We start from the raw sequence: 26,681 nt of genomic DNA, 5'->3' as shown, positions 1-26,681 counted from the left end.
GTAATCTAAGTCCTTTAGTGGAACACCCTGCCCCAGACACCCAGCTCATACAATGCTCTCTGTCTACCGCTTGGCCTCACCACAATCTCCTGTCCCCCAAAGCATTACCTGCACCCCCAAAACACTTTTGGCTTTTGTTAGAGTCATACTGAGCTGTCGTTGAAGGAATATAGTTCCTAGTAACCAGATATTCCCTTTTTGTTCATTTTCTGATAAATAAAAAAACTACAAAGTCTGTAACGTTCATGAAGCAACAATTCTGGGCTAAACTGTAAGGATACTGAAAACCACTAGCGTTAAAGTTAGGATTGTGTAAGACACTGGAACCTCAATTAGGCATCATGCACCAGAGTCAATAAAGGAAATAACAGGAAAACAAAATGTTCACAAGATCTGAGGTCCTTCACTTTGTTTTCATATCCTTTTATCAATATGTTTACGCTTTATCCTTTGTTGGACAATCAAATCAATTTCAGCAGTTTTAATTAGTAATGTTAAAATAACTCATTAAGACCTAAAATGACTATAATTTAACTTAAAAAATCAAAACTGTTATACTACAAACTAAATGATTTGAGGAATAAGAATTTGATTTATAATATTGTCAGTTGGTTGTTGATCTAAACATTGGAAGTGTACAAATAAAGAACAATACTTCTAAGACATCTAAAAATGCAATATAATAGATCATAAATTATGTGCAGAGACTGAGACTTATACACATTTCCAGTATATACTTCCATTTTCAAATATTACCAAAGTGTAAACATAACTTAACATAAATCATCCTTCTATTTCCACTCTTAAAATGAATACAGTGAAACTTCCAGTACGATCCAGATCACTTTTTTCCCCCAAAGATAAGCGAAAAGTGGCAAAAATTTACAATAGCAAGCACTAGCATTACCAGATTTTGACTAATTTAGTCTTTTAGTATTGAAAAGATTTGCTGAATTTTGTAGTTCATTGATAGTGGTTCCTGGTTTCCCATGATATTAATAAATAGCAAAGCACCACCTATCTCAAAATATTAATAGAGATTCTAGTATAGAGTTTCATTATCATACCCCAAATGACGATAGAAAAAAATAGGTAGTGACTTTGATAATTGTAAAACACAATGTTACTTTATGCCAGTGTTTCTGAGGATCAAATGAATGATCTATACCTAGTGACAAGGGAACTGAAGCTTAACAGACAACACCGTCACTGAAAAGGAAACAAGCCTTAGGGAAGAACAAGATTATAAATTTCTAGTTTAGACAATTTCAGATTTTGGATATTCAGACAAGCAAAAAAAAAAAAAATCACAATGCTTCAAAATAGGAGATGGAGCTATATGGGAAGAAGCCCCTTTACATTATCTGTTACTTGTAACCTTCAAAAGCCTTCCCCTAAGCTCTGCGTATAGAGCATTTCCAGTGGAAGACAAGGACCGAGACCACCCCCCCTGCCCCCAGAAAACTAAGTAAAGGAAGTAAAATACTTGTCCAAGGATTGGTCTGGCCTCAACTCTTATTTTGAAACTCGTCCTCTGGAAAGTGGATGACCTCATTTTTACAGCCAATGCAGCAAAGAGAACCAGATGCATGAGCATAAAAAGCAAAACAACAACAACAATGACAACAAAAAATCCATCATTTGAAACTTCTCAAGATGAGTTTATTTTCTCCTCCTTCTGCCCCACTCTCCTGCACTTGCATTAGTTTGATGAAACACTGAAATCCTTAATACTGGCTTTAAAATAGTATAACTGCCTGCACTGCCAGCCTGCATCATGTGTACCGTCTTAAATAAACTTTAACTGTAAAGTGGAGATCTCCAAAGAATGAAAGAGAATGGCTCAGAAAAACCATTCAAAACATCTCTAAAATATAACTGACAGCTCTTCTTTATGGGAACATTCTGTGTGCTCAATAAAATTGCTTCCCTGGTTGAATGTTAGTCAAATCTAACTTTTCTCTAACTGGTATTTCTATTTTTCTTAAAAGTACATTTCTTAAAAGTCTAACTGAGCCCACTTGGGAAATCTTGAGTAGAAAATATGTGATGAGTTCCTGATTGTGTCATAGTCAGGCTGAAGACCAGCCAGAATGTTCCCCAGGAGAGGAAACCTGAAAATGTTGGTTTCCTTAAAAATCAATTTTCTGTTCAATTGGTTGGGGAGAAAAGGAACTGTGTTGTGTGTGTCGGTGCTGCTGAAATACTGAACATGCAGCAGTAGCAAAGTAAACAGCAGATCCCGATATCCCATGGCTGCACTAATGTCTGAATTTTTCTTTGCTTGGCTAAATCTGGAGGATAAATGTTACCCTCAGAACCCCAAGGTAATGCCCACATCCGCATTCTTAAGGCTTTTGCTTCCTTCTGGGGTTAACAAATAAGTGTAATTCTTTTCTCTCTTCCCAATGCCCAGCAGGCAGCACAGTTTGCTTGCTTTTTGCCACAGTAGGCAAAGAGCACCCACATTTCCACAGCGGGGTTGTCTCAGTGTCCAGACACAGAAATGAGGGGGAACCTTTCCCACACACCGGGACAGATTCTGCAGCCCAGATCTCATGGCAGAGCGGTGTTCTCGGCCATGCAGATATGTGCCGTTGCTCAGTTTCAGGATCGCATATTGAAAATGCATGGCATTCCACGGACAGCGCCACGGTGTGTCATGCTCTTGTTGAGCAGGATCACGCTGGTTCTTCAAGTGACACCACCCACCCAACACAAGGAAGAGAGAAACACTGCTACTTCGCACCTCTCACAAATGAGATCCTTGGTTTGTTACTAAACCAAAGGTGGCTTGGGATTATTTCAGTAGGTTAAGAGTGAGTGTACTCTATTAATGCAGAAAATGCAGTTATTGAACACACAGTTCCCCAGTCTGCCTAGAGCACATTACCCCTGTCATCAGTTTCTTCTTCATCCTCCGGAGGAGAGCAGGGCAGGAAGAGGCGGAAACTTCTCCGTGTGTGTCACTGCTCACCAGCACCCTCTGTGGCGGCTGCCATCTTCTCTGTCTTTTTAGACTTCCTCTGCATTTGCTCTTGTTCCTTCCTCCTCAGCTTTTCTCTTTGTTTTTCTATTTTCTCTTGGGCCTTCCGAGCCTTCTCTAGAGACACTTTCATTTCTTTGAGTTTTTTTTTGACCACTGCTCGGTCCTGGGATGATGTCATTCCAAGAGCCTAAGAAGGAAACATAAACAAACTGAATTTGAAAACCAATGGCTTCTCTGCTTATGATGAGGTTGATATCACAAGATGTTCAAACTCAAGAACTAATGTAAACATAATCAAAGAGGTAGAAAGAGCTGATTACATTTGCCAAAAATCTACATACTGTGGGGCTGATCTTTATTTGTTCTTTTATACTTTGAAGTCCCTAGCACAGTACCTCCTAAACCTCAGCAAGTAAATGCTTTCTGAACTGGTAATTAATGGGTCAGTGAATGGAAAAAGGGCACAATTCTGCTTCTCCAACCTTTGGGCTGTAGACATTTACAGCCAAAAGTATTGCTAAACTCACTGATATTTTCAAAAGATAGGAGTGGGCACCTGCTGCCACGGAGGGTTCCAAGAAGGGCAGGAGGAATCGAAGTGGCTTCCTTTCTGCCCATGTATTCATTTACAATGGAGACCAAAAATGTCTCTGGGACCGGAATGCTCATGTCAGCATGATTAGCCATTCTCTCCCTGTAGGCAGACCTATAAAGGAAGCCTGATCATAATGAGGCTGCTCGATGAGCTTGGAATTCAGAATAAGGGGAGTTGGTTCCGTACTTTAAACGTTTCATGACCTTCAGAATCAACAGCGGGATGCATCCATCTCCCCATCAGGGACAGCCTTGTCAATGGGCCTTCATATTCACAGGCTATTGATTGATCTCTAACCTTTTCAAGACTGTCAAGAGCTACTCATCTGCCCGTCAGCCCAGCAGGGGGCCGAGGTTGGGGGTGGCAGGCTGGCTGTGAGCTCCTTTTGCCCTTTTTCCACAGGGGTAGGTGCCACCTCAGCCTCTAAAGGAGATGGACTGGACAGGTGAAAATGAGAGTGCCAGGGCAGGGGAGGGAAGACACGGCCTGCACTTGGTGGGGGAAGAAAGTTCTGGGGAGAACACAGTTCCATTTTTTGAGTGGAATGCAGGGAAGAGGGAGGGTGGGGGGAGCAATGAGTTAAAAAAAGGGAAGATTCACGGACCTGGGTTTTAACTCTAACGTTATAGGAGAGTCCACATCGGCCATTATTAAAACTCATACTACATAGGAAATAAGTAGAGTTAATACATGGACCATGTGTTGCTTGGCGGAAGCAATGGAGTGAGCCTCTAGCTCTCCTGCTCGACAGCCTACTGTTTGATTCAGAACCCGACGACTTTCCGAAACTTCCTTTACCACTCAGAAATCATTCAAGGTCCTTTCTGCTAACTGTGAGTGAGAAGTACCTCTCAGATATGCAGGATGCTCTCATCTAACGGAAACATTTTAGGCGCTATGTGTAATACAAATTATACTTGGTAACCTAACACAAACATATAATTCTTTACCTTAAGTTTATTTCCATCCAACTGCAGGAGTTGCTCTCCAGTGATGTTTTGGGCACTGAATTCAGAGACATACTGCTCCAGATTTAGGCTCATTAGCCAGTGAGAAACCTGCTGCACGCTCCATTCATGAACGGCCCGATTCAGACACTGACTGTGTTTGGGAGACTGTCCGTCATCAAGAATCTGAGGTAGGAATGTTACGCAGGGTTGTTAAAGGACCAAGAAGCTGTAGCTCAGTATGGCATGTGATGCTATCAAAAGCCATTTCTTGCCTACTAGAGCCACACTTGTTTTTAAACCATAAAGTAAACGAATGCTTCTAGCTGTATGTGTAACATACACAAAGTTATTAACTCTACATTTTGTTTAGGTATTTGGAAATTTAAAAATTCCCCCAAACAAAGCATTTTAATGTAGGAAGTTTAAAACTGAAAAGTACACTCCAGTGTTGCAAGTTTTTACATTAAAACACTATGGAAAGATTATCAGATGCAGAAAACGAATACATCATTAATCTCTATATGTAATGCATCACTGCACTGATCCTCTGCTAAGACATCAGAGATATGTAAAGATACATTTAAAAATACTGAGGTATATCTTTTACTTAGAAGGGGAGAACATTAAGTCCTCAAACATACTTAGGGGAAATTTCACAGCCATTATTTCACTTGAGCAGCAAGCAAACCTATGAGGAAGGTAGGACAGGTAATTTCCATAATTACTTTTAATAAACGAGGCAAGTGAGGCCCAGAAAGTCTCCAGATCTGTCCAGTATCACACAGCTAGTGAGTGGTGGAGCTCAGCATTTACTGGTTTATTCCAAATCCCAGGCTCTGTCCAATGCAGGACTTGCTATGAATAGTGCAAAGGGCAGCTGGGTTCCTAGAACCACTAAGCTGAGAGGAGATGAAGGCAATGATAAATCCGGGAGGAGAGACAGGCGTCACCTCAGTGACCATGCAGGGAACACAGAGGAGGGGATGGGGAAGCTGAGGTGAAGGCAAAGGAGGTGAAACACAATGGGCTGTGTCAGGGTAATGGTGATGGGAGGCACAGCAAGGGAATCTGGAGATCCTCTTGAATGTCTTTTCAACTAAGATATAGACAAGGACAGAGCGTGAAACTATTTAACACGAGGAAACCCTCCACTACAGAGGAAAGTTTCTTGTCTTGTTTGATTTTAAATCATTTGCAAAGAAAAGAAGTGTCAGACAATACCATGTAAGCCACCACACACAGCCCACTGAGAGCTCACCTCGTCATCTATCATATCCAGGCTCTGAGTGAGAGAGCAGCAAAGGAACCAAAAAGAAAAGTGTTACAGGAACAGGAGACACACATGTACAGTACAAAGTTTTAATACAATTAAAATCATGCGAAGCCTGAAGAATACAGGCAGAAGAATTTAAGGGAAAAAAAAAGTTTTACAAAGCAAAAATCACATTAGAAAGAAATAACTAAGAGCAAATATTTAGGGTGAATATATCTTTACTTACAGCGCTTCTCCCCAGCCCCATCCCCGCCCCCAGTACTGGTATTTCTTCCTTCTACTTATCTCTTGGAGCACTAAGTCAATCACCAGTGTAATCTCCTGCCCTCCTGTACACATTATATCTCCTGAGAATCCATTGCAATGCACACTTGACCCCGGCTTCTAAGTAAGTGGTTCTCCCCCAGTTTTCCTTCCTTATCACAAGTGCACCTCTCCCCTGCGGTGATTCTCAGTCAGGGGCCACTCCCCACTCAGAGGGAACATCAGGGATGGTGAAAAAAGTGAGGGAGGAGGGGGATGGATTGTCTGTAAACTCCCTCGAGATTTTTTTTTTTTTTTTTTGCCGCACCTCGCAGCTTGCAGGATCTTAGTTCCCCAGCCAGGGATCGAACCCAGGCCCCCCTGCAGTGGAAGCACGGAGTCCTAAAGACTGGGCCTCCAGGGAATTCCCTCCCTTGGGATTTCTGGGCTGTTCCCTCTTGCTGCTCTCCAGTGCCCAGCCTCCCATTCCCAACCCTCTGTTGATAGTCATCCCATTTATATCAAAGAAAGGCTGAGGAGGTCCCTAGACAGCTTAAAGGGGCTCCGAAATAGTACTCTGCATCCACGTTGAGACAGAGAGGGAGCGAAATCATGAGGACTGATACGCAAAATCTGCCTAAAAACATTTTCCCCGGTGATAGTTCATCGGTAAAACGTATGATCTGAGAAAGCAGCTCTGTCGTCGGTGCCGTGCATGTACCTCATCTGATGAGAGCACCAAGGACTGAGAGAGCCCAGGTGTTTTGGGTTCTGCTCCCAGGCCGCTCAGGTCTGCTGAACTGGTACTGCTGGGGCTGAAGTCATCACTGAAGGTAAAATTCTGAAAAAACAAATAAAGCTCACTGTTAAATGAGCATAGTGAGTGAACCAGAGGTAGGTATGTTTGCAAGTTCTGGAAAGGTTCTTTTTAAGTAATCTTAGAAGAGATTCATATTGGGTTTGGTGACCTTCACCCGGCAGTGGTTGAGAACTGTGCCTTCTGCGCTGGATAGGGAATTCTGGGTGCTTTCTCCATCACATGAAAGGATAGATATCTTAGAGAAATGATTCTTCAACCTCTCTTCAAGGGTACAGCATTCATTATCCTCTGCAACTGCTCAGAGGGGTAATATTAATAAGCCTATATTCTTTGACCCTAATCGTGATAAGTAACAGTGTAAGTAAAAATACAAGATGGTGTGGTGAGCCTGAGTTATTAGGAACAGATGGCAATCCATATTAGAAAGGTAGCTTGAGCACCCCCTGGGAAGGATCGCTTGCTGTTGGCCGTGATAAATACTGTGAGAGATGGCAGATCCTCTCCTGGATGTAACCTTCAAGATGATGAGTTCTGGGGTAGGTCACAGTCTGCCATTACACTAGTAGTCACATGCTAAAATACAACTCTTGCACAGCACCAACGGAGTACCAAAGAGGCTGCAGCATGGACAGAAACACATTTCCAAATAACCACCTGGGGGTTGGGGAGGTTGAGGGTGTGTACGTAAAACTTCCCCAGAATTTCATTAAAATGTTCAGTGAATATTAAAGTTAAATAAATTCACAATGACTACATAGCTGCATTTGTAAAAACATTTTAAACCAAATCTGGTGTCTCTCCAGTGCAAGATAATGGTAGAATCTATTCAAACAACATTTAGATTTCTCAGACCCAAGACTGAAAATGTTTCAAGACCAAAGTGGCCTTCTGCTTCCAGAACTTCTTTTGCTAATAATTCTAGAAGGACTGGCTTTCCTGGAACTCTAAGCACCTGACCAACACCATCTTGTTTCCTATTCCCCTTCCTTAGGAACTGGACTGTTAGTTTTCCATTAGGTTCCCTTGCATTGGGTTTAGCTGGTTGTCAAGAATAAATACCATGCCAGAGGCTAGAGAATTCAGTACCAAACAAACGCCAAGTTTGCTAAAACTTCAGAAAAGGAGACAAAATCAGAGCACAAGGAGCTAGGCTAGTAAAACATTTAAGCAGGTGAGCGTTTAACACAGCACATTACCATTTGACATTGTCATTGGAGATATGACCCCAAATTCTGTCAAAACCTTATGAGCTGTTGACCTCAAGAAAAGAATTAAATTCAAGTTAACATTAATCACAGGTTTCTGTTTGAGAGAGAAAAGTGAACATTGATAAAGGGAGACCAAACAACATGTGAAAGTTAGCCACCGTATGTGTTTCAATAAAATGTTAGGTAAGGTTTGCAGCGTCATGCTGGAAATAACCATCGTGCATTTAAAAACAAATAAGCATATAATTCCTCGTTCTGCTAAAGTTAAAAAACTTTGGTGATAGAATTGTAACAGTTTATCAACATGGAAGTTTGATTTAAAAGAAGAAATAAGGGTGCTATGTCAGCATTGGTCTGTTTGAAAGAGTTTCATTTAGATATATTGAACGCATATTCAGTCCCAAATTTATTTGTTTTCCAGTAAATCTTGAAGAGCACAGCAAAAATAGTTTTGTAATGTAATTTAAAGTGGAATACTTGGTAAACAGATCTATCATACTGTTCCATGATTCAAATGCATCTTTCCCAGCATGGCTTGACTGTCAAACTGAGATTAACTAGCAGTATGTGAAAAGACAGGCAAATCAAAGATTAACGTACAATCTAGAACGGAACAGTATTAAAGAAGGTGATGGTTAGATGAGGCCTTCTTCCTCCCCCACGCAAGAAATACCATGCATTGTTTACTGCAGTGTTATCACATTGGTTTCTCGGATCCAGAGTACACACACAAGTTGAGAATGCTTTCCAAAGATCGAAGAGGAGGAAGGATTGGGGGTTTTCTTGTTTGCTTTTTAAATCCATGTGTTTTCTACCTTAGACCCCTTTTTATCTGAAATTAGAGTTTCAGGAGAAGGCTGAAGGGGACTTGCAGATGCAGGCAGGTTCCTGAAGGAATAGGATCCTTTCCGGCTTTCGTTAAACCACGAGAAAGGCAGGCCCGCTGATGGCGTGGAGGCCTGAGCAGTGGAGGACAGCTTCGGTTTCCAGTGTTCCAGCCTGCCGCTGAAGATCCTGGGTTATGAAAAGAACGGGTATGTTAGACAAAGAAAAGGCAGATGTAAAACTTATTGAAATGAATTCTGAAGGGACTCTGAATATAGTTTGAAGTCATAGTTTGAGAAATTATTCTACACAACGGATAGAGTAAAAATGTTGCCCTTTTGACTAGAACGTTAATCTTAATAGTTATCTTTTTTTTTGTTAATTTTAATTTTTCTTTTCTTTGGGGCCACACCACGCAGCATGCGGAACTTCCCTGACCAGGGATCGAACCTGCGCCACCTGCAGTGGAAGCGCAGCATCTTAGCCACTAGACCACTAGGGAAGTCCAATAGTTATCTTTTTTGCATCTAATTGGATTCTATAACAATGATCAATATTTTGTTATCATTATTGCCACGATGAATTTTATGAAATGTGCCTAATAAATGTATGTGGATAAATTAGTATCAGGGAGGGGCATGGTCTTTTAGGAATTGCTATTAAGTTAATCATCACAGCATTCCCTTTATTTGGGTCACATAACAGTGCCTCACACTAGTGACATGAGCTCATAACCAGCATTCTACCCTGGCCTCCTCTGAGCACAGGTTCTCAAGAGCCTGAGACTTTAGAAAATGATATATTTAAATACTTGGAAATTTCTGGGCTCATGATACTTTAAGCAGAACACACACACCTTATTGGTTTTTCATCATAATCTTAGTGCCTTATCACAGGAGGAACATCAGACCCGAGGTCCTAAAACCGTACACACTTCCTGTGTACATGGCCTTGGTCCTTCTCTCAGAGTCTATTTCCTCATCCATAAAAGGTGGATATTTTATATATATCATATGTGGTTGTTAAGAATTAAATTAGATAAGTGTGAAAGTGCTTTGAAAATGTAAAGGTATAAAGGTCTATGCTTATTTACTACTTAAAGGACTCAAAGGCATTTGAAAAACACAATTTGAAAACAGACTTTTGGGACTTCCCTGGTGGTGCAGTGGTTAACAATCTACCTGCCAATGCAGGGGACACGGGTTTGAGCCCTGGTCTGGGAAGATCCCATGCACCGCAGAGCAACTAAGCCTATGAGCCACAACTACGGAGTCTGCAAGCCACAACTACTGAGCCCGAGTGCCACAATTACTGAAGCCTGTGCGCCTAGAGCCCATGCTCCACAAGAAGAGAAGCCACTGCAGTGAGAAGCCTGTGCACCACAAGGAAAAGTAGCCCCACTCGCCGCAACTAGAAAAAGCCCGTGCGCAGCAATGAAGACCCAATGCAGCCAAAAATAAATTAATTAATTTTAAAAAAAAGAAAGAAAGAAACCAGACTTTTTTCTTAATGCAGTTACCTGCATATTTATATTTACCTTTTGGTTAAAAAAATTTATCAGGAGCTGAGGCAGGAATGGGCAGTAGTTTCTATGCACTTGGAAGAAGTCACCCTCAATATGTCCAAGTGATCTCTGATATAATGTCTATTATTTGTTAGCTGTTGATGTCATGACAACAAAGAGATTCCCCTTCAATTAAAAGTGCCTCAACAGCATGGCTAACGGACAACTTCTGTCCCAGATGTATACTGAATTTCAACCGTCTCACATCTCATTTCTCATTACTTTGAAATATTTCAAATTTACATAGGTAATACAACTCCTAACAATTTCTGTTCCATTTCCGAAGATTATTGTGAGAATCAAATGGGACAATTAATGTAAAAGCATCTTGTAAACTGTAAAGCAATATATGTATAAGGGGATTATGAGAACGATAACTAAAGAGAATGCAGAAGTCAGCGAAGTTTTGGTAGCATACTGAAACCACAGGTTGGGTCAGTAAAAGTGTTTCTCACACTAAAGATTCCAGCAGATCTGATGATTTTAATGGTGTATTTATTTAAAAAAAAAAAACAAACCCAAAGGGGTCTGCAAGGATAATAAAGAACAACCAGAGATGTGTCAACCTTCAATTTTATCCTGACGTTGAAACTAAAAAAAATTTGTATCCTTAAATCCACTTACTATCAAAAAATGGGGGGATGTGGGTTTACAATAACTGAACTTAAGAAAGCATGCTAGCAGAGGCAGATTGGTCTTCTGTAAGAAGCACTTTTTATTCCTGGGTCTTGGACCAGTGCAGTGGTCCCCAAATAAGTCTGATAAGGATCATCTGAAGTAGCTATTCAAATACAAATTCTTGGGTACCTGGACTTACCAAGTTAGAATTTGGGGGAGAGGGAGGAGTTGACCTGGAATCTGTATTTTTTAATAATACATGTCTGATCTCACTCTTAAAGTTTTTAATAACTGTATTTATTAATATTATCCTGAATACAAATGTGAGGTTTCTGGAGCAGAAACAGGTTATTATTTACTTACAAAATTTATTGCACTGGTTTCCCATGCCCTAATTTCCTCTTTCCAGGCTGCCACAATGGGAACAAGTTGTCATCGTATACTTGGTCTACATTATAGGTGAGGAATCTAAAAAATATGAATCTGGATGATTATATAGGAGAGGGACAGCTGTCTGCCTTCTTTCCTCTGAGAGGGAGAGATGTCTTATCTCCTTAATGTAAACAATTCAACTTGAGAAGGATCTTGGGTTCTTATGCTTTGGAAAGTAATATATGTCAGAGTAATATATGTAAGTAATATATGTCAGACTAGTGTCTCCAGCTTTGCAGCCCCGGGAACGTCTCCACAGAGTTGGGTCTCAGCCCCCTCTCCATATCCCCACTTCTGGAAAATGTAATCACATACCTCTGGGGAGGTAAATCTCTCTGCAGGTAAATCTATCTATCTAGTCATAATTTAACTTCTCAGGCTTGTCGTTTAGCTCAGGTCCCACATTCCAGTAAAAGTGCTCACAAAGCTCTGACTGTGCAGAAACATAAAAATATTTCCCCTGTAGCCCCACACTCTTATAATTGGGGATATTTGAGATTAATTGGACCTGATGATTATTTTCCTCCTCTTTGGTTATAAATTTCTGAATCAATTAATCAAAGTAACATGGGAATTTTTTAAAGAGTTCCATCCATAATTCAAGTAAGACATGGTAGTGCTTAAATATATGGATACTGTTTTAAAGGTTATAAACAGGCCATAATGAATGACAGCATGAGTATCTTGTCTTACTCCCAAGTGAACTGCCTTTGTCGCAATGCTTTTAAAACAACCACCACTACCACATTAAAAAAAAATTTTTTTTAACATCTTTATTTGAGTATAATTGCTTTACATTGTTGTGTTAGTTGCTGCTGTATAACAAAGTGAATCAGCTACACGTATACATATATCCCCGTATCTCCTCCCTCTTGCGTCTCCCTCCCACCGTCCCTATCGCACCCCTCTAGATGGTCACAAAGCACCGAGCTGATCTCCCTGTGCTATGCGGCTGCTTGCCACTAGCTATCTATTTTACATTTGGTAGTGTATATATGTCCATGCCACTCTCTCACTTCATCCCAGCTTACCCTTCCCCCCTCCCTGTGTCCTCAAGTCCGTTCTCTACATCTACGTCTTTACTCCTGTCCTGCCCCTAGGTTCTTAGAACCATTAAAATTTTTTTTTTAGATTCCATATATATGTGTTAGCATACAGTATTTGTTTTTCTCTTTCTGACTTACTCTGTATGACAGACTCTAGGTGCATCCGCCTCACTACAAATAACTCAATTTTCTTTCTTTTTATGGCTGAGTAATATTCCATTGTATATATATGCCACATCTTTATCCATTGATCTGTCGATGGACACTTAGGTTGCTTCCATGTCCTGGCTATTGTAAATAGAGCTGCAATGAACATTTTGGTACAGGACTCTTTTTGAATTATGGTTTTCTCAGGGTATATGCCCAGTAGTGGGATTGCTGGGTCATATGGTAGTTCTATTTTTAGTTTTTTAAGGAACCTCCACACTTTTCTCCATAGTGGATGTATCAATTTACATTCCCACCAACAGTGCAAGAGGGTTCCCTTTTCTCCACACCCTCTCCAGCATTTATTGTTTCTAGATTTTTTGATGATGGCCATTCTGACCAGTGTGAGGTGATACCTCACTGCAGTTTTGATTTGCATTTCTCTAATGATTAGTGATGTTGAGCATCCTTTCATGTGTTTTTTGGCAATCTGTGAATCTTCTTTGGAGAAATGCCTGTTTAGGTCTTCTGCCCATTTTTGGATTGGGTTGTTTGTATTTTTGATATTGAGCTGCATGAGCTGCTTGTATATTTTGTAGATTAATCCTTTGTCAGTTGCTTCATTTGCAAATATTTTCTCCCATTCTGAGGGTTGTCTTTTGGTCTTATTTATGGTTTCCTTTGCTGTGCAAAAAATTTTAAGTCTCATTAGGTCCCATTTGATTTATTTTTGTTTTTATTTCCACTTCTCTAGGAGGTGGGTCAAGAAGGATCTTGCTGTGATTTATGTCATAGAGTGTTCTGCCTATGTTTTCCTCTAAGAGTTTTATAGTGTCTGGGCTTACATTTAGGTCTTTAATCCATTTGGAGTTTATTTTTGTGTATGGTGTTAGGGAGTGATCTAATTTCATTCTTTTACCTGTAGCTGTCCAGTTTTCCCAGCACCACTTATTGAAGAGGCTGTCTTTTCTCCATTGTATATTCTTGTCTCCTTTATCAAAGATAAGGTGACCATATGTGCATAGATTTATCTCTGGGCTTTCTATCCTGTTCCATTGATCTATATTTCTGTTTTTGTGCCAGTACCATACTGTCTTGATTACTGCACCTTTGTAGTATAGCCTGAAGTCAGGGAGTCTCATTCCTTCAGCTCCATTTTTTTTCCTCAAGATGGCTTTGGCTATTCGGGGTCTTTTGTGTTTCCATACAAATTGTGACATTTTTTGTTCTAGTTCTGTGAAAAATACCGTTGGTAGTTTGACAGGGATTGCATTAAGTCTGTAGATTGCTTTGGGTAGTATAGTCATTTTCATGATGTTGATTCTTCCAATCCAAGAACATGGTATATTTCTCCATCTGTTTGTATCATCTTTAATTTCTTTCCTCAGGGTCTTATTGTTTTCTGTGTACAGGTCTTTTGTCTCCTTAGGTAGGTTTATTCCTAGGTATTTTTTTATTTTTGTTGCAATGGTGAATGGGAGTGTTTCCTTAATTTCTCTTTCAGATTTTTCATCATTGGTGCATAGGAATGCAAGAGATTTCTGTGAATTAACTTTGTATCCTGCTACTTTACCAAATTCATTGATTAGCTCCAGTAATTTTCTGGTAGCATCTTTAGGATTCTCTATGTATAGTATCATGTCATCCGCAAACAGTGACAGTTTTACTTCTTCTTTTCCGATTTGGATTCCTTTTATTTCTTTTTCATCTCTGACTGCTGTGGCTATAACTTCCAAAACTATGTTGAATAAGAGTGGTGAGAGTGGGCAACCTTGTCTTGTTCCTGATCTTAGTGGAAATGGTTTCAGTTTTTCACCACTGAGAATGATGTAGGCTGTGGGTTTGTCATATATGGCCTTTATTATATTGAGGTAAGTTCCCTCTATGCCTACTTTCTGGAGGGTTTTTAATCATAAATCGGTGTTGAATTTTGTTGAAAGCTTTTTCTGCATTTATTGAGATTATCATATGGTTTTTCTCCTTCACTTCGTTAATATGGTGTATCACATTGATCAATTTGCGTATATTAAAGAAGCCTTGCGTTTCTGGGATAAACCCCACTTGCTCATGGTGTATGATCCTTTGAATGTGCTGCTGGATTCAGTTTGCTAGTATTCTGTTGAGGATTTTTGCACCGATGTTCATCAGTGATACTGTCCTGTAGTAGTTTTCTTTTTTTGTAACATCGTTGTCTGGTTTTGGTACCAGGCTGATGGTGGCCTCGCAGAATGAATTTGGGAGTTTTCCTCCCTCTGGTATATTTTGGAAGAGTTTGAGAAGGATAGGTGTTAGCTCTTCTCTAAATGTTTGATAGAATTCACCGGTGAATCCATCTAGTCCTGGCCTTTTGTTTGTTGGAAGATTTTTAATCACAGTTTCAATTTCAGTGCTTGTGATTGGTCTGTTTGTCTTTTATATTTCTTCCTGGTTCAGTCTTGGAAGGTCGTGCTTTTCTATGAATTTGTCCATTTCTTCCAGGCTGTCCATTTTTTGGCATAGAGTTGCTTGTAGTAATCTCTCATGAACCTTTGTATTTCTGCAGTGTCAGCTGTTACGTCTCCTTTTTCATTTCTAATTCTGTTGATTTGAGTCTTTTCCCTTTTTTTCTTGATGAGTCTGGCTAATGGTTTATCATTTTGTTTATCTTCTCAAAGAACCAGCTTTTAGTTTTATTGATCTTTGCTATCGTTTCCTTCATTTCTTTTTCATGTACTTCTGATCTGATCTTTAGGATTTCTTTCCTTCTGCTAACTTTGGGGTATTTTTGTTTTTCTTCCTCTATTTGCTTAGGTGTAAGGTTAGGTTGTTCATTTGAGATTTTTCTTGTTTCTTGAGGTAGGATTGTACTAAACTTCCCTCTTAGAACTGCTTTTGCTGCATCCCATAGGTTTTGGGCCATTGTGTTTTCATTGTCATTTGTCTCTAGGTATTTTTTGATATCCTCTTTGATTTCTTCAGTGGTATCTTGGTTATTTAGTAGCGTATTGTTTAGCCTCCATGTGTTTGTATTTTTTAGTTTTTTTCCTGTAATTGATATCTAGTCTTACAGCATTGTGGTGGGAAAAGATATTTGATATGATTTCAATTTTCTTAAATTTACCAAGGCTTGATTTGTGACCCAAGATATGATCTATCCTGGAGAATATTCCATGAGCACTAGAGAAAAATGTGTATTCTGTTGTTTTGGGATGGAATGTCCTATAAATATCAATTAAGTCCATCTTGTTTAATGTATCATTTAAAGCTTGTGTTTCCTTATTTATTTTCATTTTGGTTGATCTGTCCATTGGTGAAAGTGGGGTGTTAAAGTCCCCTACTCTTACACTGTTACTGTCAATTTCCCCTTTTATGGCTGTTAGCATTTGCCTTATGTATTGAGGTGCTCCTATGTTGGGTGCATAAATATTTACAATTGTTATATCTTCTTCTTGGACTGATCCCTTGATCATTATGTAGTGTCCTTCTTTGTCTCTTGTAATAGTCTTTATTTTAAAGTCCACTTTGTCTGATATGAGAATTGCTACTCCAGCTTTCTTTTGATTTCCATTTGCATGGAGTATCTTTTTCCATCTCCTCACTCCTCTTCTGTATGTGCCCCTAGGTCTGAGGTTGGTCTCTTGTAGACAGCATATATACGTGTCTTGTTTTTGTATCCATTCAGCCAGTCTATGTCTTCTGGTTGGAGCATTTAATCTATTTGCGTTTAAGGTAATTATAGATATGTACGTTCCTATTACCATTTTCTTAATTGTTCTGGGTTTGTTACTGTAGGTCTTTTCCTTCTCTTGTGTTTCCTGCCTAGAGAAGTTCCTTTAGCATTTGTTGTCAAGCTGGTTTGGTGGTGCTGAATTCTCTTAGCTTTTGCATGTATGTAAAGGTTTTAATTTCTCCGTCAAATCTGAAAGAGATCCTTGCTGGGTAGAGTAATCTTGGTTGTGGTTTTCCCTTTCATCACTTTAAATATGTCCTGCCACTCCCTTCTGGCTTGCAGAGTTTCTGCTGAAAGATCAGCTTTTAACCTTGTGGGAATCCCCTTGTATGTTATTTGTTGCTTTTCCCTTGTTGCTTTTAGTATCTTTTCTTTGTATTTAATTTTTGATAGTTTGATTAATATGTGTCTTGGCATGTTTCTCCTCAGATTTATCCTGTATGGGACTCTCTGTGCTTCCTGGACATGATTGACTACTTCCTTTCCCATATTAGGGAGGTTTTCAACTATAATCTCTTCAAATATTTTCTCAGTCCCTTTCTTTTACTCTTCTTCTTCTGGGACCCCTATAATTCGAATGTTGGTTTGTTTAATGTTGTCCCAGAGGTCTCTGAGACTGTCCTCAATTCTTTCCATTCTTTTTCCTTTATTCTGCTCTGCAGTAGTTATTTAATACACTATTTTATCTTCCAGGTCACTTAACTGTTCTTCTGCATCAGTTATTCTGCTATTGATTCCTTCTAAAGAATTTTTAATTTCATTTATAGTGTTGTTTATCATTGTTTGTTTGCTCTTCAGTTCTTCTAGGTCCTTGTTAAATGTTTCTTGTATTTTTTCAATTCTCTTTCCAAGATTTTGGATCATCTTTACTATCATTAGTCTGAATTCTTTTTCAGGTAGACTGCTTATTTCCTCTTCACTTGTTAGGTGTGGTGGGTTTTTACCTTGCTCCTTCATCTGCTGCGTATTTCTCTGTCTTCTAGTTTTCCTTAACTTACTGTGTTTGGGGTCTCCCTTTCGCCAGCTGCAGGTTCGTAGTTCCCACTGTTTTTGGTGTCTTCCCCCAGTGGGTAAGGTTGGTTCAGTGGGTTGTGTAGGCTTCCTGGCGGAGGGGACTGGTGCCTGTGTTCTGGTGGATGAGGCTGGAGCTTGTCTTTCTGATGGGCAGGACCACATCCAGTGGTGTGTTTTGGGGTATCTATGAACTTAGTATGATTTTAGGCAGCCTCTCTGCTATTGGGTGGGGTTGTGTTCCTGTCTTGCTAGTTGTTTGGCATGGGGTGTCCAGCACTGGAGCTTGCTGGTCATTGAGTGGAGCTGGGTCTTAGTGTTGAGACAGAGATCTCTGGGAGAGCTCTCGCTGATTGATATTACGTGGGGCCGGGAAGTCTGTGGTGGTCCCATGTCCTGAACTCGGCTCTCCCACCTCAGAGGCTCAGGCCTGACAGCCAGCTGGAGCACCAAGACCCTGTCAGCCACACGGCCAAACTTTAAGCTTGATTTATTTAATTCGAGTGCCCATCCTTGACTCTGTTCCCATATGGAATGGATCTTGATCTTATATATCCTTTTCTTAATCCTCCTTGGAACGAGGAAAAAGAGAGTAATGTATCACTTCATTCCCAGCATAGAGTTCACTGTCCACTACCACTTTTAATAGGTAGGAAATAAGAATACTGTTGCCAAATTGTTGTCATTCTAATGCCCTATTTGAAAAGGACTTTTGGTAGTTCAGATCCTGGCCAGGTAACGTTTCAGAGAAAATCTGCAGACCATGTCTCATTAAACCCTTTCATAAAATTCTCACTGCCAGGGAAATACTCAAGAGTAAAAATTCCATGTGGACTTGTACATCCAGCACTGAAGACGGGTCCGAAGGCCAATGTGATGAATGAGATCATAGAAGCTCAGCCTTGGATAATATCCAGAGGCTTTCTGCTCTAGCTTTCCACACCACGATAATGGAGGAACAAAGGAATAGTCACATAGAAAGCAAAGAAAGCCCACTTCTAAGGAGACAACCACTGTCCTCACAGCTGCAAACCACCAGATCCTGGGATATTTTGAAGACTATTTTCGAGGTCTGGCTGTGCCCCTGCTGGGGCTGTATCCTGTCCCCCTCACTTCTTTGTGTATCCTTGACTCTAAAACTCCCTGAGCTGATGGAACCTCTGTGTGGTTCCTAGTATCCTTCAAAAAACTGAACAGTGATATGCTTCCATTTGCTTGGACCTAGAGTATAGAATATTCATTTAAAAGAGCAAACTCTTCACTACTTTAAAATTATAGACCTATCAGCTCACCAGCTTTCTAAAATAAATGCCAATTTCCTTTTGGATATACAACTCTCGGGCCTACAAAAGGAGCAGAAAGGGTTTGGTAACAGTTATTCTACTATTGACCACTCTTATAGTCTGTTTCACTTTGTGGAGAAATCTGTTAAGAATAACATAAAATTCTTCCTTCCCTCCTTCCCTCCCTCCCTTCTTAACTTTTTTGACTCTGAGGGCAAGGTTATGGGCCAAGGGGCATAAACTCCATACAGATCCTTAATAACTCCCTTGAAAAATCAAGATTGGTAGAAATGAATACTTAATAGATCTGAAAATAATTTCTAGAGGATCAAAACAGGTATGTGTTCTATACTTGCTTCATTTTCTTTTTTAGCTTATACACTAATGACTTACTATCATTTTTGGAAAAAACAGATTCATAAATCACTGCTATATCTCTGATTGTTTTATTGTTAGGAACTGGGAGAAAGCATGTCTTCAAATTAAGTCTCTATAATCCGAAAATGCCATTTGCTGGGGGTGTGAGGTGGGGAGAGTAACTGCCTCCTGGCATTTAAATGGTTTAACAACTCTATAAAACAATTAACTCATTTATATATCTTGAAACCAGTTTACCCTGGTGCTAGCACCCCAAAATTAAGTTGCTCAGGTAAACATTCCATGGTGATTTTTTTTTTGGTTTAATTTTGAATACAATTAAGTATTCAGAGTCTAATTGGATGTCATCAAAATATAATTAGGAGTTCAGGAACTTCCAGAACAGAAAAAGTATAAACAGAATATAGAATTCAAGCAGGTAGTAAAGGAGGTTAATTGAAGAAAGTTAGGTGCAACCAGAGGAAGGATTGCAGACCTCCATTTACTCAAATCAGAGGAAGTAATTCTGCAAGGTTCTAACATCCACCCCTTCTGTAGGGGACTGAGAGACCTGAACAGGTAACAGCTATAACAAGCAGGTGTCCATCTGCAGCCAGGCCAACAACCTTGAAATATCCTGCTTCTAGATCCTGAGTTATGGTCTAAATATCTGATCAATAACTAACAGCCCATTAGAGATGGTCAGCGTAGAGTGCTTAACCTTAACTTATGATGGGGTTCAGGACACGCTACCCCCAAATAGGGCACACCTTGGCATAGTGAATATTTTAAGCTATGAATATTTTAAGGAATTTGAGAAATGGCAGGTGCAGGAAGGGCTCTCTGACCTTCCCCATCTCCCCTGAACCAGGTCATAAGACCCTCATGTAAGAGAGGTGCCCTCCCTATACCCAGAGGAAAGGAGCATCCTTAATTCCATAGATGGACAGATGCCAAGAGGAACCTGAGCAAATGAATGAACAGGCTTGGTTAAGTTTCCCCAGTTTACTACCCTTAGGCTCATACCTTTCTGTCCTATCACACTTCCCCACAACTTTCCATGCTTCATCAAACCTACGATAAAAATTCTCCAGGCTTAACTCCTTCTTTGGGTCTTTATTTCCTAATGAAGGCTCCTGTGTCTCATAAAACTTACATTAAATTTGTATGCTTTTCCCTTGTTAATCTGTCTTCTGTCAGTCTAATTTACAGGACTTCAGTTGAAGAACCTAGGAGTGTAGAGGGAAAAATATATTTTTTTCCTCCCGTACACTCACTTGAGATGGAGAAACTGTTCTCTTAATGAGTCTCCCCCATACTGGGAAGATATAAAATGAAACAGCAAGATGATTATGTAAATAAAATCCATATTATCAAAACAAAAATATTAGTTTAGGGATAATAAATATACCGGTTAGTTTTTAAGAAAATTTGTATTATTAGAAACTGAGAAAGAAACTCGTCTATTGAGTCTACCTTAATATATTTAACTGATTTCAGATTTAACTAATTAGGTGTAAAACTACCACACTGATAAAGAGTATTGGGATGTTTAGAGTCACTGTAGTTATTTTAATTTAGTAGATTTTCAAGAGTTTTTTTTAAGTAGGAAAAGTGTTGATTTGTTAGGAATGTAAGTTTGTCAGGTTTTAGGCACTGGAAATTACTTAAAAGGAAAACTAAATAGATTAAATTTATACCTGCAGCTAAAAACAGGACAGACAATTATGGGGGAACAGGTCTGCTCTCCTGAGGCTAAGCTAATATTGTTCGAACAATTTTTTTTTATTTCATATAAAATTTTTTTATTTCATATAAAATTTTTTTATTTCATATAAAATTTTTTTTCATATAAAATTTTTTTTTCATATAAAATTTTTTTTTATTTCATATAAAATTTTACTCGATGTGTAAAACGAAATGACGGGATTTCTAAGTTGAGCTAAACTCAAAAAAAGCTAGGTTTTAAAATTGGACACTTTAACAAATTACTCTTAATTTATAACCCAAATAATCCTCTTTTTAAGAACAAAGCTACTACCTTTGGGCATTAAAAATATCAAGTGAAGGGGAGAGCCCACGTGAGCTACATGGCCAAGGTTAAGTTCTCCAGTGGTGAGTTTTTGCCATCACTGTTCCTGGCCACTAGTGGCTTGGTAACGTGCGCTCTAAAACTTTTCAGGCTCAAATTATTCTGCCATTTTCTAATGGCCATTCTCCACCGGCGTTTATAGCTACATTTTTGTTTCTTGTTTTTTAAAATGTTTTTTTTTTGAAGGAAAAAGCTGGCTCCTCTCTGGGGTGCCTCTGTGGACCGGGTTTAGGCAGAGAAAGGGGTTTCTCTCTCTGTGTACATGTGTTTATCCCACTTCTCAGCTCTTCTGAAAGGGTGTGTTTCAACTCCAGCTCAGGAGCAGAGGCTTGGCCCTTGCTCAGCAACAGGGCAGAACTGCCCTCCAGATACTTGTCATGCAGTATAATCTCAAACTCACTGTAGTACCATGATTTATCTAAAGTTTCTTTGAGAGAAATGGCATCTATGAAGGATTGCCTGAACTATAATCCATATAGTCCATGTATTCGTCAAGATATTACCAAAGTCACCCCTGCATGAATGAGACTGCCAGAAAAATATGTCCAGAAAATATTTAGTTTTATATCCCTGCAATAAGAATTACTTTAAGCGTTAATAGTGATGATAGCCATTTATATTTATTAAGGACTTAAAATGTGCTTAAATGTGATCTCAACCCCCTTAATGACCTGAAGAGGTAAATATATGTCTCCATCTTATTGATGAGAAAACTGAGGTACAGAGAGGTTAAGTAACTTGCTCAAGAGGACAAGTGGCAGAGCTGTGATTTGAACTCGGGCTCTTAATCGCCTTGACATTATGCTCTTGGCTTTTACTGGAGGTCACTGTTATATTTACTATGAAAGTACTGCTGAAGATGTTCTAAGTACCAACCTTACTTTTTGCTTTATCTTGTTTTACCCTATCTGATTTACTTTTAAAATAAATTATACTGTTGTACCATATATATTTTTGTATATAAACAAATAATATTTGGAACAAAGAGGAGTACATACAGATAAAAAAAGAATGAACAAACAAATGAATACATGCTAATTTACAGACCAACAAAATAAAGAGTCAGAAATCAAGAGTATGGTTTTCATAGAATCATATAGATCAACACTGTCCAATAGAAATATAATATGAACCACATAAGTCAACTAAAATTTTCTAGTGGCCACATGGAAAAAAAGAGGTAAAACTAATTTTTATAATATATTTTATCTCACCCAAAATATTCAAAATATTATTTCAACATGTAATCAGTATTATAAAATTATTAAGATACCAAGATATGTCACATTCTATTCTTTTCCATGCGAAGTCTTTGAAATCGAGCATGCTTTTTCTCCTACAACACATCTCGATAAAGACAAGCTACATTTCAAGTGCTCAAGGGCCACATCTGACTAGAGATTACCATGCTGGATAGTGCAGGCAGAGATGGATAGGGAGTTACAGACCATGTAGTTTTAGTTGACCACACTTATTTTTTGGTAGGAAACCAAAGTCCAAGGAATTCAGACTTACCTATGGCAAAGTCAGGACGAATACTGGATTCCAGCTCAGTGTTTTCTCCACTGTTCACACTTCTAAGGTGAAAGCAGATCTGCTTCCACAGAGGAGCGCCATCTCCCTTCCCCATAATTTTCCCACGCGCCACCCTCTAGCCTTGCTTTGAGATATCTGCTCACAGGGCTTTCCATTCAGTGACTAAAGTGGGAGCTTCTCCTACAGAGCTCACAGGGCTTTCCATTCAGTGACTAAAGTGGGAGCTTCTCCTACAGAGCTCCAAAAATAGACACTCCACTGACACCAGTGGCTCCTTACTCTTAAGGAGAGTATTTTATCTTACTCTTTGGTATGTACTTTAAGGGATGAACAAGCTCTGACGATTAAGCGTTTCCTGCTTTTGTTATCCGCTATGTTATCTGGTTAAATCAGAAAGTTCACTGAGCACGTATTTGAAAAGGACAGAACCAAACCATATATGTCTGTAGGGTTTACTTCTTCTTATTTTAATCTCATCTATTTGTTTCATGTTGGTCATGTATTTGAATCACTTTGTCTCCACAAGGAATACAGTTAATTCTTTACTCTTTGGGAAGGAAAAAACTAAAACCAAGACCACATTTAGAGAATGTCTGGCCTCTTTCAAGTCCGGTAGCCTTAGGTTATCACTGATTGAATGACCTCATCAGATTTTTACAATCTTATAAGAACTGGATGAAAAGCCTAAAAGATAAGATTACTAACTCAATTTGTGAATCCTCCTTTTTCTGAGAAAACCTCACAGGAGTGACGAGTTTACCCCCAGTTCTTCTCCACAACTGCAGTGGGACCCTGCAGCTGATGGTGCTTGCCACCCACCTACCTTCAGGGGCCCTGTGAAACCAATTCAACTGCATTATGCTCCTACTGGGCAGTAACTGTACTTCCTGCAATATGTTCTGAATACGGTTCTGGCCCATTATTCATCTACATAGGAGAATGGAGGCTGTCATTAGATTTGATTACTGTTAACCAATTACTGTGATAGCTCAAAAATTTATTTTTTTGAAACTGAAAAAATCCTTCTTCTTCCCTGCCCTACTGTTTCAATTACATGAATTCCTTTCAGTCCTGTCAACCTTCTACTGTAATTACAAATAATTATGAAACTATGATTCTAACTGAAAACTACTTTGTAATGTTGTACACGTGAATTGTTTGTGACTACTGATGCGGAGAGACTGCAGAGTTAATGTTTTAAAATGTAGCTGACTAGGCAGCCTAGCTGGCTGCTGCTTCAAAAGCTGGTTATCGGCTGCCGTTAAGCAGCACGATGATGACCGCCCACCCTGGACTATGGTGGTTTTGCCTGGAGTAAGGTGAGTATTTGCCAACAGAGTCAAGACCTGCTTGACTTTCACCTGCAATTTACACAAGGGCGTGAGAACTCTCTGGCTCCTACCACGAAATTCAGTCAAACCTTCTCCCCTCCACTCTGTTGGATGCCTGCGCTTATGTCCCATTGAGGGTGGGGCCCCAAAGGTGAGAGGCAGTGGCTGCCTCAGGAGCCCAGGGACCGAAGGGAGCACAGTGTCACTTCAGAAGTGTTCAAGTTTCTCTCCCGTTGTGCATTTGGGCATCTCTCTCTCTCCCTTAAATGGTTTCACTATCTGTTGTTGTTTTTTCCCCTGAGCATATTTGATAGTTTTCTATTCTTAATTCTAAGGCATAAAGTAGACTGTTTTATATTTCTCACTCTAAAACCACACAAAGTTAAAAGTGCTCTTGAGTTGCATTATGGCCTTATTTTTCCTGAGATTCCTGTCCTTAATATAAACAGAGCTTTCTAGCCTTTCTCCATTGTACAGCATAAAGGAAACCCAGACTAACAAAAATAATTAATTTTGGAATTCTCTCTTCTCATCCCTCACCCTCTCCCCCATTCTCCTGTAATCCCAGGGAGAAGGTACAATTTCTCACCAAGGTGTATGGCAGAAAAGAGAAAAAAGGAAACAGCTGGGGACAACCTATAAAATGGATAGGTGGTCCCCAAATAATTTTACATTCTTTTATTCTTAGCATTTTGTCTGTTTCTTCCTTAGTCTATACTATTGGGATGATTCCCAAAATTCATAAATAAATGTAAACATCATTAGATGCTTAAGTAACTAGGAGGTGACATGCAGTGTTGGAAAGACATCTGGACAGGAGGCCAAGCACCAGCTAACTGACATTAATTGCTTGTTGCATAATCATGGGCTAATCAATTAAATTCTATGAAGGTGAAGTTCTTCATCAATAAAGTATGGTATTATTATCTGCCCTCCCAATCTTATTGTAAGGATCAAATGAAATGATAAATATAAAACTTCTTTGTAACTTGCAAATAATAATAAGAATTATAGCAGATTGCTATCATTATTATTATTATTGAATGCCTCCTATGTGCCAGGTACCATTTTAAACGCTTTACATGAAAACTCATTTAATCCTTACACTAACAGGTAGCTACTCTTATTCTCCTCATTTCATATATGAGAAAACAAAGGCACAGAGGCTAAATAACTTGTCAAAGGTTTTAAAGGTAGTGACTGGGAGAGCGCTGATTCAAACCCAGGCAGTTGGACTTCAGAGACAGCTCTGTGCTTTACTGTCTCCCTATATAAACCTAAGTTTACAATTATGTAATCTCAGCATAAAGTTGGGAAAGCTTGACAATGTGCTATACAAAGCTCACTTCTCTATAGGAAAGTCTCTATTGAACAGTAAGCATAGTTGATGGCGCCAGCAAAAATCAACTTAATAGCTGAGTTCAGTGAGACACTGGTCTTTCTTACCCGCATGTGGACCGAACAGTCTTGAAAGCCAACAATATACTTAAATGCAAAATTACCCTTTCAGACTTATAACCAGAAGACACAAGAATTGTGGGTAGCCAGGCAAAAAAGCTGAAATGTGTCTAACTGACACATCACATAGATACATTTATACTGTATTTAGATAAACATTTATTAAAACTGTTCATGTGACCATAATTCTGCAATTAAGCCAATGGATCTACCCGAGGCCAGGTGTAGGCTTCAATCGGAGTAAGACAAATACCAACTGCAATTTGTTTTCATCTCACCTCTAGCTGTATCACTTCAGCACAGAGATAAGGACCACTAATTCCGGTTAACAATGGAAAGGGGCCAGAAAGTTTAGATGCAGAGATACATCTGTTCTTAATCACCCACCCGTACCTGCTACCTGGAGAAAACCTACTGGCTTCTTTCTCTTTTTCTTTCCATTTCTTTCCCTTGTTGGAATTCCTTCGCAAAGGCGCCCTATAATGACAGCACACAGTCAGAAAGGGGAATTTGACATTTTCTCCTTTAATCCTTCTCTTACAGAGGGCTTGCTTTTTAACTTCATGAAGAGCTTACCCCAGATCCACAAACTTCCGCTTAATTTTTCCTCCTCGCACCACCAACAAACTTGATGCCCTCAGTGATCTGGGACCTTTGGCACCATCTAGGATATACATATATGTGAAAAAAGCAATTATTATCATTTTTAAAAAGCTACTGTCAAAAGTCATTGCGTCTCTGAATCTGTGGGGTTTGCATCAATTCCTAACAGTAAAAGAAAATACTGGATGCCTTTATTAACATACAGGAAACATAGCTATGTTGAGGAACATTCAGTCAAACCAGGAGAGGTCCTGTTAGACAGAAGCCCAATACTTATCACAAAGAATTTTAGCTGCAAATAAACTGGAATGAAAAAAAAATAAGCAAGAATAAACACTATCAAATCATTCTTTACATTCAAAGCAGGGACCAAATGACTTTCCTTCTGTTCCTTCTCTGGCTCCAACTCTTTGCTTCAAATGTCTGGCCTCTGTCCTCCATGCCTTTCTTGCCTTTGGTTTTAGCACCTTCTGACAGGACCCCAGCTCACTTCCCCCATATGTCCCAAGTCCAGTAAAGAACGTCACCCCTGAGAGTCTAAGAGATTAGGGAGAAAGTGAGAGTCAAAGCTTTCCCTTCTCATCTGCCCCT

At 39.4% G+C, this 26,681-nt stretch overlaps 1 protein-coding gene across 5 annotated transcripts in view; it reads right to left on the bottom strand.

The window, feature by feature from the left end:
* Positions 1–2,966: 2,966 nt before the first annotated feature.
* PPP1R9A (protein phosphatase 1 regulatory subunit 9A) overlaps positions 2,967–26,681 on the bottom strand; it is a gene marked incomplete at both ends in the record, with an annotated part of 320,087 nt that continues 296,372 nt past the window's right edge. Inside the window, 7 exons of one of the 5 annotated variants that reach the window (XM_082662101.1) lie at positions 2,967–3,176; positions 4,535–4,717; positions 5,793–5,816; positions 6,772–6,891; positions 8,894–9,092; positions 25,881–25,964; positions 26,064–26,151. In XM_082662101.1, the coding sequence (XP_082518227.1) occupies positions 2,967–3,176; positions 4,535–4,717; positions 5,793–5,816; positions 6,772–6,891; positions 8,894–9,092; positions 25,881–25,964; positions 26,064–26,151 (908 nt within the window). The remainder of the gene's footprint in view (positions 3,177–4,534; positions 4,718–5,792; positions 5,817–6,771; positions 6,892–8,893; positions 9,093–25,880; positions 25,965–26,063; positions 26,152–26,681) is intronic. The other 4 variants (XM_082662102.1, XM_082662103.1, XM_082662104.1 and 1 more) reach the window with 4 other exon arrangements.

Source organism: Grampus griseus (genome assembly GCF_964374135.1).
Source record: "Grampus griseus genome assembly, chromosome: 9".
Taxonomy (NCBI): domain Eukaryota; kingdom Metazoa; phylum Chordata; class Mammalia; order Artiodactyla; family Delphinidae; genus Grampus; species Grampus griseus.
Note: the sequence above shows the minus strand (reverse complement) of the source record. Positions and strands in the feature narration are given on the sequence as shown.